Genomic DNA, 20,689 nt, shown 5'->3' with positions numbered 1-20,689 from the left:
TTCACTTTCTAAAGAGAAAATGTGTTGTTTACACAGTCACTGTAAACCAGGAAATGTACTAGAAAGAGAAGTCAATGCCCAGAGGGTTGGCTCTGGAGGGAGCTTTATGCCCCCTGGCCTGCGCTGTGCAGGTTTGGGGTGCAGCACAGGCATTTGGGTGTTTGCAGGGTGTTGTTTATTGCTTTAGTCTTCTGCTCCTGGGGTTGCATTGTGGGTTTGGACACAAGTTCTTACCAAGTAGCTGGGCTGGACTTGAACCTGTGCTTGTCCTGCCTCAGCCTCCTAAGAGCTGGGACTGATGACTGCCACGTCTGAGAGCACACGGTTCCAATAAGCCTTCAGAGTGATTTCTGGGGCAGCCAGAGGTTCCACAGCCTAGGCAGCGATGACGTACCTTTCAGAGCTGTCAATGACGCAAATAGCCCGCCGCTGGCCTAGGGAAAGGTTGGCGTGGGAGGCGAGTGGGCAGCTCACATTTAAATTTAAAAGTGCAGGTCAGATGAATGAGGATGACCCCATTGTCATTTTCTTTTTTCCAGAGGAGATGCAGAAGGAATATAAGTATTTGAAGAACATGTTTCATCTGTACCAGGTGAGTCAGAGCAGTGCAGTGGCTCCGAGAGTGAGAGGCAGGCTCACTCCTGGCCAGGGGCAGAGGTGGCCAGAGCTCCTGCCCGTCCAGTGGCATGCGGGACCCAGTGTCTCTGGAGTCAATGGCCATGAGGCACTAATGCACACAGGGAGAAGCTGGACCTCAGGGGCCACTAGCCCTAAGAGGCCAGCTGAAGAATATACCTGTGCTGATGAAAGCAATAGAAGCTCATTGACTTTCATAGACAGAAATAACCAACAACAAGAAGAAAGGAATTCTTTGCCCCAAGACAACCTCTGTGAATGTTTGTACTTTGTGAAAATGAGCTGAGATCCTGTGCAGTGGACTCTGTGGTTGGTTTTGTGGTTGTTCTGCAGTCCTGAGGATTGAATTTAGGGCCTTTGGATGGAGCTATAGCCCCAGCTATTTTTATTTTTGATTTTGAGGCAAGTTCTCACTAAGCTGCAGCACCCAGACCTGGGCCTTCCCTTCTTGGGTTCAGGACATCTGAGACACCAACGGGAGTGGCACTGGCTTCATGTTATTTAACCTCAACCACAAAAAAGTCACATTCCTGTGATCTCAACACTCTGGGAGGCTGAGGCAGGAGGATTACAAATTTGAGTTCAGCCTGGGCAACTGAGTGAGACCTTGCCTCAAATCTAAAAAAAATAAAAAGTAAAAAAAGAGCTGGGAGTATAGCTCAGTACAAAGTCAATGGATTCAACCTGAATATGAAGAGAAAGAAAAAAAAGAGGGAAAGGGAGAGGGAAGAGAAAGATTTGGTGAGAAAAAAATGGTCCCTCTACAAAATGTGTCATTGTTGTCTGAGAGTTGTAGACTGTGCCCATCAATCTACTCATTAAAATAGGCTTTTTGTTGTAAGGAAAAGTTTATTCCAGTTAAGAGGGACTAAAATCAGGGGATTCTAGCAGTGAGCGGGGAAAAGCCGAGTTTATCACATCTGTGTGTGGATGGGCTGACATTGGGAGAGAGAAAGCAGCAGCTGGCTGGGAGAGATTTCATCTGTGAGTTGGATGGGCTAACACCAGGAGAGAATGGTATTGGCAACTGGCGGGAAAGGAATTAGGCTTCTATAGGTATTGAAGGGCTAAGGAATCTGGGCTGAAATGTTTACGAGTTGGATGCCCAAGGATGGTTTGCTCAGGTATGTAGACAATCACTGGACTTCTCAGCGCCAGGGAGTTTATACTTCATTTTGAGTCCATTTGCCTTATTTACTGAGAAGCAGCTGTTGTTTGTTGAAAGCAGCCTGTTTGCTTTGTCCTGTTGGTTTAGGGCACTGAGTGTGGACGGTTAGCTCCAGGGATTTTCCTCCTTCCCTCAGTGCTGTGGAAGAGGATCTGCAATGGGGAGCTGTGGGTGGCCCTCAGCCCCAGCTGGGAGCTTCCCTCAGGAGTTACTGGAGGGGCCTCATGGGGCAGCTGCTGTGTGGGAGGGGAGCTGCCAGCCCCCAGCCCCTTTCTGACCCTTTCCATATGGCTGCTCTGCAGGACACCATTCACGAGGAGATGGAAGACAAGTGGTCCAAGCGAAAGGCAGAGTGGGAGGAGGGCGAGAAGATGGAGCGGGAGAAGATCCTGCTGCAACAGAGTAGGTACTGGAGACTCCCAGCTTTCCATAACCAGGGCTCCAGGCTCCTCAGGGAAGCTGAGCAGCGCCTTGAAATCGCCAGGGTAGAGGTCCCTGTGCTGGATCTAGGATGGGAGGTGCCTGGAGTTATCCCAAAACAAGTGATGGCTGTGGGGCAGGGGTTGGGTTTTGTTTCTTGATTTTTGTTTTTTTGAGACAGGGTTTCACTATGTAGTTTAGGCTGGCCTTGGACTTAATATGTAGCCCAGGTTAACCTCGAACTCACAATGATCCTCCTGCCTCAGCCTCTGAGTGCTGAGATTACAGGCATGTGTCACCAGGCCTGGCCAAGGGGTTGGGTTGTTTTGAAATCCAGGGCTGGAGATTTAGCTCAGTGGTTCTGGCCCCTGCCTTGCAAGCACAAGGTCCCAAGTTCAATCCCATGTACCAAAACAAAAAAGAAAAGAATTAAGGAGAACGACACCTGCAGCAAGGGATCTAAGCCTGAGCCTTCCAAACCCCCCAGTTCCAAGTTTGCCTGTCATGGGCTAGACCAAGAGTTATTAAATTAGATTTTGTCATATTTACTGGTGGGGTGGGGGATCGCAAACCTTTGTACTTGGAGCCTCTGCTCCCCTACACTCCCCAAAGGGAGCCATGTTGATGCATATTTTAATATTTCCCATGCATGACTCAGAGCTTGGATTATCCAAAGGGCCCACAGGTGCCTCCCCTCCTGGGTGAGTGGAGGGAGGGGAATGGTCTTGGTGCCAGCAAGCAGCTGAGGCGGGAGTGGAGCAGCTGAGGCGGGAGTGGCCCTTCGCAGACCCACTCCGCCTCCCACAGCACCTCATCCCTCTTATGTTTAGTTGGTTAAAACCAAGTTACTCATTTGACAGCAGGGACATCTGGGAAAGTCAGGGACTCTCAGCCCTAGGATTAAGGAGGTGGAGCTCCTTGAACTAACAGCCTCACCTAGAGTCTTGGTGTCCCAGAACTGTCAGGTAAAAGGGCTGAAGACCAAGACCAGACCAGGCCACAACAAGCCTTTATTAGGGGAATAGATCTGCCGGGCTGTCTCTGAACAAAGGAGAGACAAAAGCAATATGGCTGGGGCAGGGAGAGTCTTTTATAGAGACTGGGGTGGGGTTTGTAGGGGCTGAGGCGGGGTTGAGTGAGGTAGTGACTAGGGAATGGAGGAGCCGGTGATGTCACTAGGTGGTAGGAGGTGAGCGAGTATTAGGTTACTCTCTAGGTGGGAACAGGGGCATGCTGGGAAGAAGGGTTTGTTCTTTGGTGGGAGCAACCATCTTGGCATGACGTCACACAGGGGAAGGGGCAAGGCACCATAGGAAGAGGGCAGCAACTATACATAATAGCTGCTGAGGTGGTGGGAGACCTATCAAGAACCAGGTCACCTCCTGACTGCTAGCTGTGCATACACTGTGTCTCCTGTCGCCAAAGTCTAAGTCAGGATGCAGCCTCTGGTGCTGAAAGGCAGAGCTTAGCTGCTTGCCAGGAGGAGTTCTGTGGGCCCTCCTGCTCGCTGGCCCCTCTGCTGCCTGCTCAGCAGGACTTGCTTGCTTCCGGGCTCCGTCTTGGGAGTTCAGTGTTAGCCGACCTACACTCCAGCCCTGGGGCCAGAATGCATTTTATCCCTGGAAGAATTGGGTAGGTGAGAGCTTCATTTTAAGAAAAAAGTGTCCAAGAAAGCACAGTGTTTACTTCAGGAGAGGGAACAGGTAAAATAATAAGCAACAGATCCAAAAGAGACTAGAGCCAAAGGGACAAGAGTGTTGTCAGCAAGTCCCCCGTGGCAGGGGTGGGAGGACTGCACCACCCTGCCCTGCTGAGCTTCTCAGGGCAACTGTCCCCACCCCAGGCTGCCAGGACCTTGGGATCCCTTGGGAGTGGCTTTTCCTCAGATATTTGAGTTTCTCTCCACTCCAGCTTCCCCACGTTTACACACAGATATGCTTTTCTTATCCCCTCCACAGAATACAAGATGACAAAAAAGTTTGAGTTAGAGTCTGAAGAGGAGAAGAGGGGAATGAGTGAATCCTACAGTGTTACCTTCGAGAGCTTCATGCATGAGAAGGAGGTAACAGCACACGAATAGCTGAGGATGTCATGCAGAACCCAGCTGTGCCCACAATGAGGGGCTCTTTGGGCTTTGGGGGGCATTGGCTCCGTCCCCAGTTTCCCTGGAATATATGCAAGCAGGTTGACCATCTCGCTGCCCTCGAGCCAGACCATCTCACCACTGTATTCACAGAGTGGGAACTGTAAAGAACAGGAAGTGACAGAATGCTTAGCATCCAGAGCCTGCAGCTCCCTGCTTTGCCAGCACCCCATCTCTGAATGTCAGCCTCATCCCTGGCTGTAGGTGAGGTGTTGATGCAAACTAAACTGAGAACATTTGGTCATGTGCAGCTCTTAGTAAATAAGAGTAGCTCACTGAGAAGTCGGGTCGGCTGATGGCTAGCACGTCTTCCTGCCAGTCCCCAAACCTTTCTCCTGAGACTAGGTGGTAAGAAAGTAGGTCGCAGACCAAACTTCACCAAACATATGGACATTTACAAAGCAGAGATGCATTAGCAAGTAGGTTTCAAACTTTCATACTGCCACATCTCTGAGCTTCTAGGCATGCAGAAGGCTGGCTGGCGGCAGGTAGGATGGTGCTACAGAGGCAGGACTCTGCCGTCATCCTAGCAGACGGGCAGCCAGTGCCGCTGAGATCAGGTCTGCCCCACCACCCCTCAGGGCACAGGGAACAGGCTCTGTTGGATTCTTGTGCTCCTCGCAAAAAATGGAGAATGACTTTACAATGTTTTCTATAATCTGAATATTTCATCTATGTGCCCATTTGTAACCACCATGCTAATTTAAAAGCCACTAATTTCACCAATGAAAGTCTACTTCTGATATTCACTTATAACTTACTGCGCAAAATAATAATGTAGAATTGGAGCGTGTTATGCAGCAGGGTCCAGAGAGCTTGGTTGTGTGGTGAGAAGTAGCAGCTCTTTCATAGGAGACAGGGTCTGCATGTACCCCTTCCTTCCTCCTTCCTCTTATGTTCTTGGTGACTCTGAACACAGGGTCCCTCTCAATGAGGTATAATATACTTAGCAAAGTCTTATGTGTGGAGTTTGAACAGGTTGACACATGCATACACCTGTGTAACCAGCACTCAGCCCCAGAGCTTCTTACAACCCAGAGAACCCTTGGGTTGTTTTCCGGTTGAGCTGCATCTCCCCAGCCTCCCTCAGATGGTTCTACCGCCATAGATTGGCTCTGCCCGTTTCTACACTTCATATAAATGGAGTCTTATTGTTACGCTCTTTTGTGTATAGCTTTTTCCTATCAACAAAATGTCTATAAAATGTATCCACTTGTTTTTCATATCTGTAATTTCTTCGTTTGTTATTGCTCAGTAGTTTTTTTTGTAGAAATGTTTTTACCATTTTTCTGGTTTTGGAGATTTTGGTTGTCTCCATTTATTGGCTTTTATAAATAAAGCTTCTATAAACATTATTGTACAACCATTTTTGTAAAAATATATGATTTCTTTTGGGTTTGTACCTAGGGATGGTATTACTAGACTCTAGAGTAGCTACAGGTTTCACTTTATAAGAAATTGATGAACTATTTTCCAAAATAGTTACATAATTTTACTCTTGCACCTTAAATATGTAAAGTCTGGTTGTCCCACATCCTCCAAAACAATTACTATTGCCAATCTTCTAATTTTGGTCATCCCAGTGGATATGAAGTGTACTTTGTTATGGTTTTAGTTTTCATGATGACTAATTACACTGGATAATTTTTCATATGCTTGTATGTCTTTTCTGTGAAGTGTCTGCTCAAGTCTTTTATAATTAGAAAACTGTAAGATGCGACATAGAAGAGTACGTCATACCCTGTGGGTACAGAGTCTTTGATATGCATGTTACAGAGTGGCTTCCAGCCCGTGGCTGGCCTTTTCACTTTGCTAATAGTATCTTTCAAAGTGCAGAAGGTTTTAGTTTTGATGAAAGGCAAATTATCAATCTTCTCTTTTTACGGTTAAAGTTTTTTGTACTTTCTTTGCCTATTTCAAGGCCATGAAGGTATTTTATTTTTTAGAAGCTTTATAATTTTACTTTTTCTGGTTCTGTAATCCATTTGAATCATTTTTATGTGTGGAGAGAGACAGAGCTCATGAATCACCTTTCCGCATATGAATATCCTGTGTTCTGGCACCATTTTTTGAAAACCTTTCCTTTCCCCCACTGCGGTGCCTAGGCATCTTTAGAAGTGAGAACAAGACTCTCCCTTCTGGTCCATTGCGCTATTTGTCCACACTTTGTCCAAGAACACATTGCCTTAACTACTGTAACTTGAAACAGAGTAGTGAAGATCATCTAACTTTGCTATTGTTCCTCAAGATTATTTTACCACTCCTATATCCTTTGTATTGTCATATAAACTTTAGAACTAGTTTATCAAGTTTGAAGTACTTGTCAAGAAAGTCCTGGTACTCCTGGCGTGAGGTGCACATTGGTAATCCCAGCACTTGGGAGCCTGAGGCAGGAGGATCACCGTGAATTTGAGGCCAGCCTGGGCTACATAGTGAGTTCAAGGCCAGCCTCAATTAGAGAGTGAGACCTTGTAAAAAAAATAGTACTGATATTTTGACGTGGATTACATGGCAAAAAAGATCAATCTGTGCAGAATTGAATTCTTCGCAGTATTGAATCTGTACAATGGTTTAAGAAAAGCTTTTGATGAAAATATAATTTCTTTTAACATTTGTCAGTGTGATAAGTTTGAAAATGGGATTTTCATTATTTAACTTCAAAATGTCATATATTTGTTGATAATATGTGTGTTATAATACCAATGTCTAAGCTTTTGTAAATATTATATTTGTGAATCCTCTACTAGTTTTCTTAATTCTCTCAAAGAAAATCCAGAACCACAGTGCTGACTTTGTCCAAATAAAAATGTTTTTAGGAGCTATTGAAATAACATGAAAGGGACACAATGCAATTACAAGAGATGAGGAAGACCAAAGAGGTAAGTTGTTCATCCTTCCCTGTGAAAAAGGTATTTTACAAAGATCAGTAAAATGATACACTCTCAGAAAAGTGGAATCTATGATAATTTTCCCAAACCCAACTTAAAAATGGAAGACCTAAGGCTAAATATGCTAGATTTAACAACTTGGAGAGGATTTTAGAACTGTCTGTAAAGCAAAAACAATACTGCCTTTCTGAGAGCCGGCTTTGAACTCTGTATCACCAATATACTGCATCATCATCAATGTTGGATAACTTGTATTCCAGCCACACTTAAACCACAGAAGCATCTTAGATTAGAAAATGCTCGCCCTTCCCTTTAAAGCTTCCCTTGCCTGTCTCCAGTCTCTGATGAACCTCACACATGACAACTTCTGCACGGGACTCTGTTCTGCTGCAACACACGGGGCACTTTGCGAGGACATCTAAAGAGAAGCAGTTCAAACCTACAGAGTGTTCTGTGGTCCTTTCTTCACTGAGAATTTAATCTGGATCCAAAATGGATGTGTTTGGGAAGGAAGTACCCATTGTGAAGGGTGATGAGGAAGGACATCTTAGAGCCAGTGTGGGGCAGCGTTATTGAGAGGCAAATGGACCACAGTGTCCTACAAGGTAAAGGAGCTGGCTTTGGAGTTAGGTAGACCCATCCTAGTAACTGCTTTAATGAGCTTGTCATGTTTTAATGAGTATGATACTAATTCTATCACTTGTATCATTTTAGGGTCTATGAGTTGATTTTTTGCCCTCATTTATGGTCATATTTTCTTATTTGTAATTTTTATTGGATACCAGCCATTGTGGACTTTTCCTTGCTAGGTGCTGAATATTTTTATATTTCTTTAAATATTCCTGAGCTTTGTTCTGGAATACAGTTAAGTTACTTGGGAACAGATTGATCCTTTCCAGCCTTACTTTTAAGCTTTACTAGTCAGAATTAAAGCTTCCTACTGTAGTGCTAGGTTTTCCCGACAGCTTCATTCAGCTTCATTCCCACAACTTCCCACATCCTCCTCTCAGGGGCTCCTTGCTTTCCTTTGAAATCTGGGTGGAAGCCTCCCTGACCCTATAACTCTTGTATTCTGTATGTCTGAACGGCCAGCATCACGTGGATGCCACAATGGTTGGCTGCCATGGCCTGGGAGTGCCTGGATGGCTGAGGACAATAAATCCTGGGAACCAATTTCCTGGTAGACATTTCTTGAGGAAGTGACTCAGGAGCTCTTCTTAAATGAAAGGTTTATATTTTTTACACCCTTGAACCAGCAAAGGTTGGGATCTTGCTGATTCTTGAGAGGCCCTAAAGGCACCTTTCTTCTTGTTCCAATTCAATGTCTTTGGTTTTTTTCTTGTTGGTACCAGGGATAGTGCTCAGGACCTTGCACTTGCAAGGCAGGTGTGGCACCACTGAGCTAAATCCCCAGCCCTCCTTGGTTTCTTTTTAAATAGTGTTAATCTCTTCAGCAACCACACCTCCTTTGTCCAACTTGACAGGTGGTTCTTTCTGGACCGAAATTTAAGTTTTTAAAAATACTTCTGCTAGCCGGGGATTTAGCTCAGTGGGTTTGCCTCCTGCTGCACAAGCTCAAGGACCAGAGTTCAATTCCTGCTACCAAAAAAAAAAAAACTTCTGCTCTGCTTTTTGCTCCCAATTCTTACTATATATCTGGCTAAAAACAGGCAGCAGTCCCCAAGCCACAACCTGAACATTGGGGTGCCTTGGAATTTCTCCTATCAGATGGTTACAATATGGCATTTGGGTTTGCTCAGAAGATATGGGACAGGGAACCCAGCCTTCCAAGAATCTCAGAACAGTTCTCACAGTGGCTCTGGCCCAGTCCCCCACAGTCCCACAAGAAGCAGTTTAGGTAAAGGAAATGAGACTGTCTTCTGAAACACATCCACGGGAGACTTCTACACCATGCCCAAGAGTGTGTTTATTTCCTCCTAGGCCAGAGGCAGCACATGGATCTGGAAGCAGTGCACTCCAACCCATGTTGCCCTGTCATGTGATTGGTGTCCCACTGTTGTCATAGTTCATAGGGCAGGAAGAATAGAGAGTTCTCATATCTCCCCCTCACACATTCACCTGCCCCATAGTTTCCCCTGTTATTAACATCTTACATAGGGTTAAGTTATATAACCCTTAGAGTGATACATTGGTACAGTTAACAGCCAATACTGATGCATATTATTGACTACAGTCCAGAATTTACATTCATTTTCACTGTTGTGCACTGTGTACAATGGGCTCTGCCTAATACACCATCTTACCCGCCACTCTGTGTCACGGGAATTTCACTGCCCTAAAAGTGCCCTATGCTCCATCCACCTGTCATCCCTCACTTCCCCTCTTAACTTCTGGAAATCACTTATTTATTTATTTATTTATTGGTCCCAGGAAATTCACCTTTTCTGGGGTGTCAGATAGTTGGAATGAGTAGTAGGCACTTAGTAAAGACATTCAGTGAAGGGATGGCCATTGTGACGTCTGCTGCAGCTCTGAGGAGAGGTGGCTTTGCAGCGATGACAGTGAGCTGAAGGGAAGGGACAGGCAGGAGAGATGGAGAGGGCTGGTGCCTGGGTGCCTGGGCATGGTACAGGAGAAGGAGGAGCTAAGTTGGCGAGCTGCATTCTCATCCAGGTGTCCAGGAAAAGAGAATAAACAGGCAGATGTCTGCATGATGTCCTGAAGATTTTCTTTTGTGCAGATCATAGAGGAAGAGTTGCATGCACAAGCCCTTATTCTGGAGTCACTCAACACAAACCTTTACCAAACCCAGCTGGAACTCCAGAGAGAGGTGACTCCTGGTGGGGTGAGGCAGGGCTGGAGGATGCAAAGTATCTTGCTCTGCTGTCTGGTGACTACCCTGGGTGTCCCTGGGGAAGGCAGCTACCAAAACATATGTCTTTCAGAAAGCTGCAGTGGGAAACTTAGAGAAAACGTTGCAGAGCAAGCTTGCTGAGCTTGAAGACAAGTACAAGTGCACCATACAGAATCTTACGGAAGAGAACATTCACCTAAGGTGCGGATGCTGCTGCCTGGATGGCTGAGCCATCCCAGGAGTGGGAGGTGTTTGAGAGAGGAGTGGGTGGGGAAGGTAAACCAGGTGCTCTTCGGGGAGGTCCACCTCACTGAGCGGGCCACGTGTCTCCTGCAGAGCTCATGCTGCTCACTGGGGATGGGCTGGGCTTCTCCCCCTTACTGTGCCTCTTTTTGTCTTCAAAATGACACAGGAAGCTCACCTGTAATTTCTGAGATTATTTATTCTCTGTCTGAGTGTTGCTTTTTAGGTCTACCTTTCCTGAGGGTTTGGTGGTTTCCAAGTTAGTGATTTACCCTTAGATGCAGCTGCTTCTGGCTCCTATGAGCCAACTTCCGATGTACTGTTACCTGAAGATACATCTGAAATCAAAGAAATTTTGGCCAATACTTTACTATAGGAAGCTTATTCATTGATTCAGTAGAAAATTTTTCACAGGGGAATGTAGAGTAATATAGTCACTATGTAAATCAGTATTGCAGTTCTTCAGAAAACTAAAAAAAGAGGTACTGTCTCATTCAGTTATACCGCTCCTTGGAATATTCTCAAAAGAAGTCAAATCAGAATACTGTAGAAATACCTGCACACTCATGTTTACTGTGGCTTACTTCACAATCACTAAGCTATGGAATCAGCCTAGTGCCTGTCAATAGATGAATGGGTAAAGAAGAATGTGTTATAAACATATACTATGGACTATTACACTGCCATAAAGAAGAATAAGAGGCTCAAGATGGCAGATTAGAAACGAGCAGTAGACCAAGCCTCTCTGGGACCTGGAACCAAAACATCTGGAGAATTACTTAGTGAGGAGAAAGAACTCCAGAAATCAAGAAAAAGCCAAGAGGAAAGCTAAACATCATAGAGAAGAGGAGAAGCAGTTTGGAATGCTAACCCCCGCTCCCAGGGTGGGGAGACCACGCTGCAGAAATAGGTGAGTGGGGACAGGGCCGGCAGCCCCAGAAATAATGGATTGGCAGCACTGGGCCCAGGAAAAGCTCGTGGTTACCTCAGGCTGCAAGTTCAGCCTGGGTCTTACTGTACCGACAGTGCGGTCGCCGTCGCAGACATCGGAGAGGGGTCTGCGGTCCAAGACTGAGCTACCTGGAATGGAAGCCACAGACCAGCCGCTCCCAGGGCCTGCGGCTCGCAGGGAGCAGCGGCATCGGCCTCTTGCTGCTCGGCCAGTGCAGGACCCAGCGAGCTCTTGCTTCCCCACCCACCCCGGGCCTCTGTGTGGACGCCTGCCGCACCGGGGGTTCGGACAGGGCGTCCGAGCAAGGGGGAACCTCTTGAGCCCACAGGAGAGAGCTCGGGTGCGCAGCAGGACGCGAACCCCGAGACCCTGGGGCCAGGCCTGGAGCCGGCAGCGGGGCGGTCGGGACTCAGTGTCCCTGGGCACAGCGGGTGGACGCACACCTTTGGGTCTCGTTTCTCGTGGGACTTTCTTCTTATTTTTCTCGTGTGTTCGTTTTTTTGTCACTTTCACCTAATTCTAGTTATTTTTTATTCTTTCATTGGATTTTTAATTTTTACATTTTCTCTTCTTTCTCATCTTTTACAAAAATTTACTTCTTCCATTTTTTTCTTTTCCCCGCCTCTCCATTTATTATTGTTACTACTTTTAATCTTTATTAATTTTTAGCCTGGTTTATTTTTTTCTATTACAAATCGTGACATAATTGTTGCTTTTATTTGTTTCTGCTCTGTGTCAATACCTGGTGTGTCCTTGTGTCACCATCACTGCTGTGGGTTTTTTCTTTTCTCTGAGTGGTGCTGAAGATCAAGCATGTAAAAGAAGGCTGAACACTAAGCAGACTCTCAATAAAAGTGTAGGAGATATCCGTCCCAACAGAAGCACAAATCTCAATATAGAAGCACAAGAAGTATGAAAAACAAGACAACAGGACTCCACCAATGTCCAAAATTCATCAGTAATTGAATACAAAGATATCAACATGGATAAAATTCTAGACAAGGAATTAAAAAAGGTGATTGATAAATGATTAATGACTTCAAAGAGGATACAAAAAAAATCCAGCTGAATGAATTAAGAAAGACAATGAAGGATAGGAAAGAGCAATTCAATAAAGGGCGAGATTTTGAAGAAGAGCTAAACAGACTTGGAAGTGCAAAGCACAATAGGTCAAATGAAAAACACAATGGAAAAAACCTCTCCAATAGACAAAATCAAGCAGAATACAGAATTTCAAGGGTCAAAGATAAGGTTGAGGAATTATTACATTCAGACACTAATAAAAAAAGCAAGAAATTATAAACAAAACACTCAAGAATTCTGGACCATAGTTAAAACACCAAACTTATGAATTTTGAGTGTAGAAAAAGAGTACTGAGGTTCAGAGTAAGGGCATAGAAATTTCATTTAATAAAATAATAACAGAAAACTTCCAAGTCTTGTAAAATATATAGATATCTGGATACAGGAGGCACTTAGAACCCCAAATAGTCATGACCAGAAAAGAACCTCCCCATGTCACCTTACAATTAAAATGCCAAGAGTACAGAACAAGAAGAGAATATTGAAAGCTGCAAGAGGAAAGCACAAAGGCCCTTATAGAGGCAGATCCATCCAAGTAACTGCAGACTCCTCTGCAGAAACCCTAAAGACCATGAGAGGATGGAATGATGTATTTCCAGTTCTGAAAGAAAATAACTGCCAACCTTGATTACTGTATCCAGCAAAGCTATTCTTCAAAACTGAAGGAGAAACGTTCCAGGATAAGCATGCACCACAGAAATTGATGACGAGTGAGCCAACATTGCAGAAGCTATAGAAAGGAATCCTACATGCAGAAGGAGAGTAAATAAAGTATTGAGAATTAGGAAAGAATCAAATATTAAGAAAAAAACCCCCCAAATGACAGGGATTAGTACATATGCTTCTATAATAACCCTAAATGTAAATAAGTTTTCCAATTAAGACAGCTAATTTTCCAATTAAGACAAAGACTGGCAGAATGGAGTAAAAAACAAGACCCCACTCTGCTGCTCGCTGGAAAGAAAAACAAAGAAACTGAAAAGAAAAGAAAACTAGCATTTCACTAGCAAAGAAAAACAGAAACTGAAAGTGAAATGATGGAAAACAATATTTCATACAAGTGGAATCCAAAAGCGTGCACTCACAAGGCAGACTATAAGACATGACAAACAAGGCCACTACATAGTGGTAAAGGGAACAATCCAGCAAGCAGTGTAACAATTGTAAATATATATGCACCAAATATTGGTGCCCTAATTTCATAAAGCAAATACTACTTGACAGAAAAGACACATAAATCTCAATACAATAATAGTGGGTGGCTTTGATACTCCACTCTCACTTATAAGTTATCCAGATTAAAAATCAACAAAGCAACATCAGAAGTAAACTATCTTGTAGACCAAATGGACTTAACAGATGTCTACAGAACATTACATCCAACTCCACAATACACAGTCTTCTCAGTGGTTCATGGAATGTTCTCCAAAATAGGTATTTTAGGCCATAAAACAAACTTTAACAAATACAAAAAATTGAAATAATTTATTCCACTTATCTGATCATAATGGAATGAAACTAGAAATCAGCAAGAGAAACTAGACAGACACATACAGATTGAACAATTCACTTCTTTTGGTACCAGGAATCAAACTTGGGACCTTGCACCTGCGAGGCAGGCAGCGGAACCACTGAGCTAAATCCCTGGCCCTGAACAATTCACTTTTAAATGAACAGTGAGTCACTGATGAAATCAGGGAAGAAATTTAAGAATTTCTAGAATCAAATGAAAATTAAAATATAATACACAGTAGTGCCTCAGTTCATGATCACTTTTGTTTGCAAACAGTTTGGTTCACAAACAAGTGTTTGGTAAAGTTTTGTTTTTGTTTGCAAAACATGCATCCGGTGACAAACACCACCACAACCATCTTTCTAACTTGAACACAAACAAGGCCACATTAGCCCAGAACTGTGGAATGAATTAAGTTCATGAACCGAGATACCACTGTACCAGCAACTGGGATACAGAAAAGGCACTTCTAAGAAGAAAATTTAATAGCTATAACTATCTACATTTAAAAAATCAGAGAGATCTTAAACAACCTAATGATATACCTCAAGATCTTAGAAAAACAAGAACAAACCAAAATAAAAACCAACAGAAGGAAAGAAATAACACTTATCAGAGTTGAAATTAATGAGATAGAGACTAAAAGAACAATACAATAAAATAAAGAATTGGTTCTTCAAAAAGGTAAAACAAGATTGATTAAACCCTTAGCCAAACTAACCAAAAGAGCAAGAACACCCAAATCATACAATTAGGGATGAAAAAGAAGATGTTATAACAGACACCACTATTTTGAAAACCTATCTTCTAATAAATTGGAGAATCTGGAAAACATTACTAAATTTCTAGACGTATATAACCTACCAACACTGATCCAAGAAGATATGAAAAACCTAATCAGATCAATTTTAAGCAATGAAATTGAAGATGTAACAAGAAGTCTCTGAATAAAGAAAAGCCCAGAGCCAGAAGGTTCACTACTCAATCTTACCAGAGCTCTAAGAACCTTGTGCCAATGCTCCTCAGACTATTCTGTGAAACAGACAGGGAAGGGATGCTTCCAAACTCGTTCTGCAAGGGCAATATAACCCTAACACCAAATGCAAAATATTATAGGCCAATATCCTTGATGAACATAGATGCAAAAATCCTTAATACTCACAAACCAAATTCAACAACACATTCAAAAAATCATGTACCATGACTAAGTTGCTTTTATTCCAGAGTTGCAAGGATAGGCCAACGTACACAAATCAACAAACCTAACACACCACATAAATAGAATCAAGGATAAAAAAAATTATCTCAATTGATGTAGAAAAGGTCTTAGACAAAATTCGACCTCCCTTCATGATAAAAGTCCTGAAGAAACTAGGTATTAAAAGATCATATTTCAATATAGTACAGGCCAAAACCCACAGCCAGCATTTTCTGAATGGGGAAAAACTGAAAGCATTTTCTCTAAATCAAGAATAAGGCAAGGATGAACACTCTCACGACTCCTAGCCAATATAGCACTTGAAATTTTAGCTAAAACAATTAGACAAGAGAAATAAATAAATGGATGCATATAGGAAAGGAAGCAGTCAAATTACCCTTGTCTGCAGACAGTATGATCTTCCTACTTAGAAGACTCCATCAAAAGACTTTTACAGGGGCCAGGGATTTAGCTCAGTGGTTCCACCGCCTGCCTCTCAACCACAAGGGCTTGAGTTCCATCCCCGGTACCAAAAAAAAAAAAAAAAAAGACTTTTACAGTTAATAAATTCAGCAAAGTAGCAGGATACAAAATCAACATTAAAAAAATCAGTTGCTTTTTCTATACACCAATAATGTTTTCAATTAGCAATAATTATACCTTAGATAAACTTCATTGGCTATAATACTGCCCCTGAGCAAAACTTCTATACACCAATAATGGACCAGCCAAGAAAAAAAATCAAGAAAACAATTACATTCACAATAGCTTCAAAAAATGAAAGACCTAGGGATCAATATAATCGAGTAGGTAAAAGACCACTCTACAATGAAAGTTTCAGAACACTAAAGAAATAAAGAAGACAATAGGAGATGGAGCGCCAGGGATGTGGCTCAGTGGTGCTGCGCCTGCCTCGCAAGCACGAGGTCCTGAGTTCGATCCCCAGTACCAAAAAAAAAAAAAAAAAAAGATAGGAAAGACCTCCTATGTTCATGCATTAGAAGAATTAATACTGTTAAAATGGCCACATTACCAAAAATGATCCACAGATTCAATCCAATCCCAATCAGAATACCAATGACATTCTTCACAGGCCAGAAAAAATAAATCCTAGAATTCACATAGAAACAATAAAGACCCAGAATAGTCAAAGCAATCCTTAGTATAAAGAATGGATGGCCAGCACAATACTTCAAATGAGAGCTGGGCCCAGTGGTACACACCTGTAATCCCAGCACTTGGGAGGCTGAGGCAGGAGGATCACTGTGAGTTCAAGGCCAGCCTGGGCTACATATTGAGACCCTTTCTCAAACAAAAAACCCCCAGTAAAACAAGTTATAGTACAAAGCCATCATAATAAAAACAGCATGGTGCTGGCACAAAAATAGACCCATAGACCAGTGGAGCAGAGTAGCTATTAGAGAACCACAGCCTTGAAACTAGCCATCTGACTCTGCTCAAGGGTGCCGAAAATGTATGCTGGAGAAAAGACTGCATCCTTAACAAATGCTGCTGGGAAACTGGATAGCCACTGGTGGAAGGCTAACAGATCCTATCTCCTACCCTGTAAAAAATCAATTAAAAATGGATAAAAGACTTAGACATAAGACCTGAAACTTTGAAACTGCTAAAAGAAAAGACAGGGGAAACACTTGAAGCCACAGACACAGGCAAAGACTTCCTGAATAAGACTGCAACAGCACGGGAAATATCAAGAATCAACAAATGGGACTACATGGAATTAAAAACTTTCTGTACAGCAAGGCAAACAACTAATAGAGTGAAGAGGCAGTCTACAGAATGGGAGAAAATCTTTGCCGGCTATTCTTCTGACAAAGGATTAATACCTAGAATATATGAAGAACTCAAATGCTTAACACCAAAAAACCAAATACTCCAATAAATAAATGGGCACATGGACTGAATAGAACCATCTCAAAAGAAGTACAAATGGCCAAAAAGTCTATGAAAAAATATGCAACATCTTTAGACATTAGGGAAATGCAAATCAAACTACTTGAGAGTCCCTCCCACCCCCATCAGTATGGCTATCATCAAGAATATAAAAAGGCATTAAATCCTGATAGGAATGTAAACTAGTATATAGCCACTGTGGAAATCCGAATAGATGTTCCTCAAAAAACTAAACAGAGCTACCATTTGATTCAACTATACCACTCCTCGGTATGCATTAGAGAGAATTAAAGTCAATGTACCATAGGGACACCTCCATGTCCACGTTTATTGTAGCACAATTTGTAATAAATACCCAAGACAGGGAACCATCCTGGGTGCCCATGAACAGATGAATGGATAAAGAAAATGTGTATATATACAATGGTATATTATTTCACCATAAAGAAGAATGAAACTTCGACATTTTAAAGGAAATGGATGGATCCGCAGACCATCATGTTGAGCGAAATAAGCCAGACTCAGAAAGACAAATGTTGCACATTCTCCCTGTCGTGGATTCTAAGGATGACATGAAAGCATAAGACAAACTATTAATAGATAAGAGGAAGGGAGCAAGGTGGAAGGAAAGAGGTGTGGAGCAAGGAATAGGGAAACTCATTGAAACCCAATATTTTGTAAAATTAATAGACACTAATAATAAAATGAAAAATGCTAACAATCATATTAAACACAAAAGACAAGAAGAATGGAATCATCATATGCACAAACATGGATGGAATTGGAGATCATCGTGTTAAGCAAAATCAGCCCAGCTCAGAAAGACACGTGTGGCATGTTTTCCATTGCATGTTTTCTCTAAGGGGGGCATGAAGGCAGAGGGGTGCCCAGTAGAGAGGGGGAGGAACCAAGAAGGAAGGGGAGGCACAGACAGGTGTTACAGGGGCAGAAATGATCAAAGTCTGTTACTTGCATGTCCAAATCTGCCAAAATAAAATCCATTCATCTGTGTAACTAATATTCACCAATGCAAATTTTTTTTAATTAAATTCTTTTATTGGTACATTTTAGGTAAACAACACAATTACATTTCTCATTGGGATTGTACCTTTACATAATGCATCTTGGTTCTTATTTTTTCCCCATTCCTAGCCCTCCCTTCACCCCCTCCACCCTTCCCTATTTACAAAGACTTTATTTCCATTTTTTCCATTTCTCAGCATTTTTCCTTTCCCTTCTTTCCTTTCCCCTGCCCCTCCCACTACCCCTACCCCTTTGAGATTAAAAGTAGACCTGTATCTCTCACCATGCACTAAACTGAAATCAAAATGGATTAAAGATCTAAATATTAAAATAGAAACTCTGAATCAGTTGGAACAGAGGTTAGGTAGAACCCTTGAAGACATCAGTGTAGGAAAAGATTTTATGAACAAAACCTCAGTTGCCCGTGAACTAGCACAAACAATCAACAAGTGGGATCTCTTCTTATTAAAAGGCTTCTGCACAGCAAGAGAAACCACCAGCAGTGTGAAGAGACAACCCACAATGTGGGGAAAAAATCTTCACTTGCTCTTCCTCAGACAAAGGTCTACTATCTCAAATCTATAAAGAACTTAAAAAGCTCAGACCTCCCAAATTTAAAGACCCAATCCGAAAATGGGCATCTGAAATGAACAGACATTTCTCAGACAAAGAAGTAGAAATAGCAAATAAATACATGAAAAAATGTTCAACAGCACTGGTCATTCGAGAGATGCAAATGAAAACAATGCTGAGATTCCACCTCACTCCAGAAAGAATGGCTGCTATCATGAAATCAACCAATAAGAAATGCTGGCGGGGCTGTGGGGAAAGAGGAACCCTGCTCCACTACTGGTGGGAGTGTAGACTGGTGCAACCACTGTGGAAACGAGTATGGAGATACCTCAAAGAACTAGGACTGGAAGTCCCATTTGACCCCGCTATTCCACTGCTGGGGATCTTCCCCAAAGAATTAAAAGAATCATACCACAGTGATATATGTGCACCCATGTTCATAGCAGCACAGTTTGTGATAGCTAAAACTTGGAAACAGCCCAAATGCCCATCAACTGGAGAATGGATAAAGAAAATTGGGTTTTTAAAAAATAAAATGGAGTACTACTCAGCCATCAAAAATGAGAAATTAGAGACATTTATAGCTAAGTGGATGCACATTGAGGCGATACTCTTAAGTTAAATAAATAGGACACACATGTATAAATACCAAATAGTTTCTCTGGTGTGAGAAACTGAAAGTGTTAATAAGGACTAAATGTATAATAGGGAATGTGAAATAGGAAGAAAAGGGGCAAAGGCGAAGGAAGTGGGAGGGCTAGGGGAAAGGATAGAAGGGAATGGGATTAATATGAGAAAAGGGAAAAATAGGAACAAAATCTTTGTAAATAGGGAGGACTGGAGGGGTTGAAGGGAGGGCTGGGCAAGGGTGAAAAATAAGAACCAAGAGAGACTATGTAAAGGTGCAAATTTCCAATGATGAATGTCATTATATTGTATACCTAAAATGTACCAATGATTAGAATGAATAATCGATAACTCAAAATAGGAAGAAAAGGTGCAAATTCTTATTTGAAAAGAAAATTCCTTAAATGGGAGTTTGGTCGTCCAACTGGCACCGCTCAGCAGATCTGAAACCATTACAAGTAATGAGTGCGATGCGCCCTCCGGAAGGAAGGAAGCCACACTCTTCTCCCCTGCCAGGTACCCCATGCCCTCCTCACCCTGCTCCATCGTGATACATCTTTCTGCTCTGTTTGCAGCCAAAAGATAATTGCCAAGAATGAAGAGAGTTATGAGAGAACATCTGAGAAGTCCACCTCTGTTACTGTTCGTGTGACTCAGGCGTGTTAGAAGACGGTAGTGACAAAAGAGGAGAATCTTTAAAAAAGCTTTGTTCTCCACAGCCAAGGAAGTGGGAGCCAGCCCTGCAGGCCGGCTCAGGGAATGCCCGGGGGGCTTTCTTGAGAAAAGCTCTTGATGAGTTGAGTTCTCCGTGGCTCAATATTTGTCACAGTTAGCTTTCTTCCGAGAGGCTGGCAGTGTTTGAACTCTCATCTCGATTGCATGTCTTCTGTCACTCTTTGGAAAGTGATGCTCTCTCTCTCTGCCTGGAAGCTTTCTCTGGGCTGGGTACTATTTTCTCTTCCACTTTTGCCTATTTGACTAGAAAGAGACTATAGTAATTTGAGAACCTTCTTCCTCCTGAACACTGACTTTATTGCAGGTTATAATTTGTCCTCCTGGAGTATTTTGCTAACAAGACAGACAGTGGATTGATATAATCCCAGAACTTTTCCCTGGAAACTGTGCCCACACCCTACCTCCCTCGTGTCCTTGTGCCTGTGATTCAGGAGGAGGAATCTGATGATCCTAGCTATGTTTCCTGAGCCATCATGAGAATCCCAGTGCCCACACAGTGGGGCAGACGTAAGGAAGGAAGACAATCGCAGAACACAGGGATGGGTGGCCACCAACAGCAGCCTGACCAGTCAGACGTTGCCATTCTGCTGCATAAGGTCACTGTTGTCAAGCCGTCTGATTTGTCAGAAGAAAACATTCTGGTTTTAATGTAATATCTTTAAATTTTGTGAGTGTTCACACAGATGTTAAAAACACAACAGTAGAAGCCAGTGTTGGGTGGCTCAAGTAGAACAGGTCAGGGGCCCAAGTGTTTTCCA

General features: G+C 42.8%; 1 protein-coding gene and 1 non-coding gene across 2 annotated transcripts in view; one reads left to right on the top strand and one right to left on the bottom strand.

The window, feature by feature from the left end:
- The window catches only part of Flacc1 (flagellum associated containing coiled-coil domains 1), a 54,422-nt gene extending 33,811 nt beyond the window's left edge, over window positions 1–20,611 (top strand). The window contains 7 exon segments of the mRNA XM_021250244.2: window positions 540–592; window positions 2,107–2,206; window positions 4,183–4,286; window positions 7,184–7,246; window positions 10,162–10,271; window positions 19,772–19,842; window positions 19,845–20,611. Of these exon segments, the coding sequence (XP_021105903.2) occupies window positions 540–592; window positions 2,107–2,206; window positions 4,183–4,286; window positions 7,184–7,246; window positions 10,162–10,271; window positions 19,772–19,842; window positions 19,845–20,029 (686 nt within the window). The 3' untranslated portion in view covers window positions 20,030–20,611.
- On the bottom strand, window positions 15,630–15,764 carry LOC147821410 (U4 spliceosomal RNA). Its single transcript, XR_015447094.1, has one exon. It is a non-coding gene; the product is annotated as a U4 spliceosomal RNA (small nuclear RNA).
- Window positions 20,612–20,689: the final 78 nt, after the last annotated feature.

This window comes from Heterocephalus glaber, unplaced genomic scaffold (assembly GCF_053883595.1).
Source record: "Heterocephalus glaber isolate CG9 unplaced genomic scaffold, H.glaber_assembly_v1.0 deba00001743, whole genome shotgun sequence".
NCBI lineage: Eukaryota > Metazoa > Chordata > Mammalia > Rodentia > Bathyergidae > Heterocephalus > Heterocephalus glaber.
This window is presented reverse-complemented; position numbering and strand designations above follow the sequence as displayed.